Source organism: Cariama cristata, unplaced genomic scaffold (assembly GCF_000690535.1).
Source record: "Cariama cristata isolate BGI_N322 unplaced genomic scaffold, ASM69053v1 scaffold15292, whole genome shotgun sequence".
In the NCBI taxonomy this organism is placed as follows: domain Eukaryota; kingdom Metazoa; phylum Chordata; class Aves; order Cariamiformes; family Cariamidae; genus Cariama; species Cariama cristata.
In genome coordinates, this window is record NW_009602246.1 from 15,277 (window position 1) to 21,228 (window position 5,952).

Sequence of the window (5,952 nt, forward strand, 5' to 3'; positions counted from 1 at the left end):
GGTGCACTCTGCTGGGGCTTAACTCATAGAAAAATGCTTTAAATATTTCTTCTGGATATGATCAGGCAGTCCAGGGAAGTCAGGGAGGTTTCCAGATGAAGAACGAGCTTCTACTTCGTCGACAGCGCAGGTGCTGGCTGAGAGAACAGGGATGCTGTTTGCTGCAAGGCAGCAGCACCGTTATCCGCACCTGGAGCGGGGTTTGGTGACCCTGTCGGAGCAACATCCTGGATTTGCAGAGCCGACTGTAACCCTAAGCTGGGTCTAGCTGACAAGCTTTTCCCCAAGGCAGGCAGTAGCCACAGAAGGGTGACTACCAGCCACGTGAGATGTCTGGAGGGCTTTTCCGCATAGTCTCTTAGCTAGCAGGCACAGGGTTTTTACTCTGTACGCTTCTTTTCCAACAAAAAAAGGAGAAAGAAAAGAGTTTCCCCTAAATCCTATTTTCCATTGAATCAGAATAAAGCCACTTGTTTTGCTTCCTTACCATTCTCCTCAGGTAGAAAGGGAGACTCACCTTCTGTCTTTTAACATGGAAAATAAATTGTTTCAAATGAGCAAAAGGTTGCAAGGAAATTTCTGTCGTTGCAGTAATTCTCAGCTGAGCTTTGTTCCAGCATCAGTACAGCCTTCCAGGGTTAAACAGAGAGCAGCAGAGTGAGGTAATGAGAAACTGCGTTTAATACAGACAAACTTGGGTGTTTTTCATGCAGCTTATTGCTTCCCTGGAAACTTTTATGGCTTTTCACCTACAGTAGCTAAGGTAACTACTCAGAAAGGATAACAGTCTTATTTCCTGGCCTACGAAGAGGCAAATGTAGGTATTTAATGCTATAAGGAGCATATGTGCTCCTTGCTGTGCCACAGGGTTTATCTTTTTCCTGCTTAAAAAAAATCTAACCCACCCCTAACTACCTGTCCTGCACAAACTGCCACCCTGCTCTTTGTCACTGGGCTGTATGAGCTGGGAGACATGATTTTACCCCTGGTTTTTAAGGGGATGAAAATGCATCTCACTGAGCAAAAAAACCCCACTCGCATCTAAAGATACAGACCCAGGCTCAGCCAACACCAAGGAATGCTTTTAATGACAGCCTGCTTTGATAACAGCTCAAGGAAGGGAGAAGAATTAAAGGTCTGGAGCCTGCTGGATTGCAGGGGGAAGAGAGGCAAAATAAAGGAGAGATGTGGGATGAGGAGCAGGCAGAAAAAAAGAGGCTTTTGTCAGATAAGGGAGCTGCAGAGACCTTCCTGGGCCGGGACCACTGTTTGGTGTCTTTATAAAGCTGCTACTTCTTGCTCACCTGCAAGTTCTGCATGCCAGACTCCTGTCAGCCTCAGGTAGAAATTGGAGTAATTGCACTAAATCTTCCTTATAAGTCTTGCAGGTCTCTGCTCTCTGGCTGACCAGGGCTTTCGTCAAAAGCACGCGGAGGGAAGCACCCCGCACCAGCAGCGTTCGCCTCGGCATGGGAGGCTCTTCGTCTGGCACGCAATAGTGGCGAGGAGGTCAGGGCACACAGGCAGGGACCAGCAGCAGAACATGAACATTTCAGCATCCTTCCCAAGGCTCCTCTGCTGCCTTTGGGTGTTAGAGGATTAGATCTATATAGGAGGCACATCCCATCTCTGTACATAGCAGTTATGGGCTTGCTGGTGATGTGTTTTCCCTTTGCTGCGGCATATGAGTTGGGATAAGTGCATGCGAGGTCATCTCGTGCCCTCTCCTGCCCAGTTCAACACTTCATCTTCAAGCTCTGTGTGAACCTCCCTCTCTCCTGCATAGCTCTCCACGGGAGCTGAGTATTTTTGGAGGAGGAGCTCTGTAAGAAGGAGCCAGGGCAAAGCTTTGGCTAGCAGCAAGACAGCGTTATTTGCCACCCTGCACTGACAATTCCCACCGACAGTGGGGCAATGTCACTTCCTTGAGCTCAAGGCTGGGAGAAGGGGACACGTGCCACCCGGGAGGGCTCACATGGACCATCCTCTTCCTGGGGTACGGCCAACGCTCTGCAGCAGCTCTCTTCGAGTCAGGTTTGGGGCAACCACTGTTATTTTGGGCCGTGCTCCCCCACCATCCCTGGTCACGGTGCCGGGGAGCTCCACCCCGAGTGATGAAGAGTCACACTCCGTGGTGCAACGGTCATGAGACTTCACGGGCTTGGTCTGCCCAGGGTTTCTTAATCCATGGTGCAGAAGTGTGTGCCATCTGCTTTGTGTGCTGCTGTCCTCAAGGCTGCTTGAGTCAGGTCCTCTCCCTCCTGCTTTTTCACCCTGGCGAGCAACATGCTGACTCAAAGCAGTGCTGCTGCAAAGCCCATCAGCTCTTGAGGTGCCCAGCCATTCTCCGGGTAGTGTCCTTAGCAAGCTGGTAGCAGAGTCACCTCCATGCCCGAGCTCACTTCCAGCCTAAGTTAGGGTCTCCTGGTATAACTTTTGACCTAGACCCACAATAAATGTGCAACATCAGCCTAAGCTCTTCACCAGGGCTTTCAGGAAGGAGGCGTGCTCAAGAGCAAGGCACAGCCATAAGTGATGTCCCTCTGCTGTTAACTTTCTCTGGCATGTCCTCTCTTTAGAGGAGACGCACCCAATCTAATCTCCTTGTCTACATCCAAGAAGGCATCACATTTCTACCTAAAGATCTCCACCCTCTGGTCATAACCGACAGTGGCAGATGGTTTGATGTACTAAATTTGATTCAGGATATTAATGATTTTATTCTAGTTTATTTCGAGGTTAAACCCCACCTGCCGTGCTGCCGCTGCTCAGGAGTCAATGCAGGAGGCTCAGCTGATGGACCTGGGATGAGTGCAGACACACGTTGAATGGAGTTGGTTTCCTTGCAGGGCATGGCACAGAAAGCGATGCCGGGCACCTCCCTGGAGGGCATTCATCCCACCTACATCTACAAGGTGGTTCTGCTGGGGAGCACGTCAGTGGGAAAGTCAAGCCTGGCTTACCGATACGTGAAAAATGACTTCAAGGAGTCGCTGCCCACCGTAGGATGTGAGTGAGTGGCTTCAAGAGCTTGACGGCTCTGGACAAGAGACCAGTCCTGTCGCCCTTCCTTGCAGCAGGGTGGGATGCAGGAGATCCACTTGGTACATCTGTGCTACTGCACAGACCCACTTTTGAACATGATTCGGACTTGCCCCAGAGCCAGACCTCCCCCTTCGTTGTCATCTTCAGATCTCCGCAGCCCATTTTCCTCAGCACCAGGCTGTAAGCCAAGCCACATCCAAATTGCACAGGTTTGGCTTAGTGCTGCTTTTTGGAGAGAGATGAGCAGCAAAATGAGTGAAACCTGGAGTCCAAACGGTACGGCCCATCTGGCCTTTGCATGCTTGGTCCCGTGCTGCCCTCACTGCTATTCTGACACCCCAGGAGAGTCTCCCCTGTACATGAGCAGCTCCCACCTCAGTGTCCCACTCGAACAGGGAGGTTTGGGCCAGGGTGCAAGCAGGCAGGACAGCCCAGGAGGTGGTGGCCAGCTGCGGCAGGACCTCCCCAGCAGTGCCCGATGGTAGGCTCGCAGCAGCACCTTGTTCCCCCAACCTGCCTGCAGAGATGAGAGCACAGACCTCCCCAGGCCATGGCCGGGCTACAAACCCCACGCTCTGTCCCACTGGAAAAGGGGAGAGCATCTTCCCCTGCACGCCCTGTCCTGACAAGCCACGCTGAACAACCCACGTCCAAAGGGAGGCCACGTGCACGCTCACGCTTTGGGGCAAACCACCTGGAGAGCTGCGAGATCCCCACGCCTGCTGGGATCAAGCTGCCTCCCCTGTACGTTGGCATCAGCACAGCTTCCTGCAGCACCTAGAAATTATAAATGTTCATTTTACATGAGACACCTGGGTTTTGCCCTAAGGAGGCACAGCAGGCACAGAGGTTGTGGTCCTACCTGAAGCCTGAAGAGCTAGCTTTTGGAGGAGAGTGAGGTGCTATGGAGCTGCTCCCCTTGTCTCTCTGCCTTGGCTCTGACTGGTCCACAAGCAGCCATCTGCTCCCTGGAAGCAGGGATGGAGTCTTCCCTCCAGTGGGAGCCCCTTTTCAGTGGATATTCCTATTCACAGCTCTCCACCAGCAAGGTGGAGGTGGCTCTCTATCTGGGGGCTATTCTGCAAAACTCAGAGCTATCTAGCATCAAAACTGTTGTGCATCCACCCAAATCTCCTGCCAGGAAGGGCTCCCAGCCTACCCTGCCTTGTAGCACACCATCCCATCAACGGTGGCAGTGCTTATAAGAAACCCATCCCAATTTTGTGCTTTAGAGCATTGTTACTGGCCCTCAGGATGGATTTGACCTCACGGCAGCAGATCCAAGCTCTCTGCTCTTGCTGCAAGCAAACATGCACCCTGCATCTTGCTTGCAGGCTCCTTCTTCACACAGATGCTCAACCTGGAGGTAGCCACCGTCAAGTTTGAGATCTGGGACACAGCAGGCCAGGAGAAATACCGCAGCGTCTGCCACCTCTACTACCGAGGTGCTCATGCTGCTCTCCTCGTTTACGACATCGCTAACAAGGTAAGGCAGGGGAAACCGATCCTGCCCGTGCCGAAACTATGCCATGCTGCAGCAGCACTGGTGTCCCGATGATGGTGTTTGTCCTTGGTAGAGCAGAAAGCAGTACAAGAGCACTGCTTGAGAAGATGAACGTCCCACCTGGGACGTGCCAGGGACTGTCCCTATCCGCACAGGACCACACCACCATCGTGGGGGTGATTTCTGCTGCCGTGCAGAAAGGCTGCGTCCCATCCAAGGCTGATCTATCCCTAAAAGTGTTTGAGGGCCAGTGACTTCTTTCTCTGAGAAAGAGGGTAATCAAAGCCTCCCCACCACATCTTTCACCCTCTTTGGATTGGTGCCGCTCATTCAGCTTTGCTAGGCCTGAGACAAAGGGATTAAATCAAAACCTAGATCACCGGGTGGTTTTGTCTCCATCTCCCCAGGAAACACTCAACAGAGCAAAGCTGTGGCTACAGGAGCTGGAGAAGGAATTCCTTCCTGATGAAATCGTCATTGCTTTGGTGGGCAACAAGGTGGATCTTGCTGCTGAGCGAGAAGTCGCCACTGAGGTGAGCATCTGTGATGAGCTCCCCAGGCCCCTCAAGCAAGCACTGGGATATATCCTAGCAAAGCCAAGAATTTAAAAGGCTTTCAGACATCTACGAAGTGCCCGTACACTTATTGACCTGCCATCAAATGCCACCATAACCAAACAAGCAGCCCCAGAGTGGGCTGAGAGAATAACTCTGCTTGTCTCCACCTAGGAGGGGGAAGAGTTTGCAAGGACCAAAGGCCTCCTGTTCATGGAGACATCTGCAAAATCCAACCACCAAGTAAACGATATTTTTATGGCCGTAGGTGAGTTGTGTGACAGCACTAGGTGAGAGCAGAGACGGGTGAACCCCAGGACCCAAACCTCTACTTCAGGGCTGTAAACACATTCCCCCCTGCAAAGCTGACCCCCTTCATTGCCCGTGCTTGCCACCAAGGTCTTGTTCCCAGCTGATCCAGCCTGCACCACACCGGGCAGCTGCAGCGGTCACAGCCACGGCAGTCCATGGTTTCTGTGAAACGTGCCACACCTCTTAGGGCAGAGCGATGGGCAGATCCACCCCAGGATGCTCCAATGTCAGAGGTGGATTTCGGACCCTCTCCCAAAGCCACAATTCTCTTTTGCTTTAGTGTCCAATCTAGGTGTAAGGGTGTCCCCAGTGTAACTGTTCAGTAGATCTAACATGATTACTGTGGGACGGTACTGGTTGCCATCAGTGGCTCCCCTGGGGTGGGACGAGAGCACCACTGCATCCCACCCCACCGGCAGGAGAAGCGAGCCCTTTCTCACCTTGCGTTTCTTCCCCAGCAGGAGAAACGAACCCTTTCTCACCTTGTGTTTCTTCCTAGCCCAAGAGCTCCTGCGACGGGAACAAAAGAAGGCATCT

At 52.4% G+C, this 5,952-nt stretch overlaps 1 protein-coding gene across 1 annotated transcript; it reads left to right on the plus strand.

The window, feature by feature from the left end:
- Positions 1-2,852: 2,852 nt before the first annotated feature.
- Positions 2,853-5,946, plus strand: RAB17 (RAB17, member RAS oncogene family; the record flags this gene model as incomplete). The annotated part of the gene is made up of 5 exons (XM_009694686.1): positions 2,853-3,009; positions 4,380-4,531; positions 4,957-5,082; positions 5,278-5,371; positions 5,915-5,946. Coding segments are annotated over exons 1-5 (561 nt in total), but the record flags the coding sequence as incomplete, so codon positions are not given.
- Between the last annotated feature and the right edge of the window lie 6 nt (positions 5,947-5,952).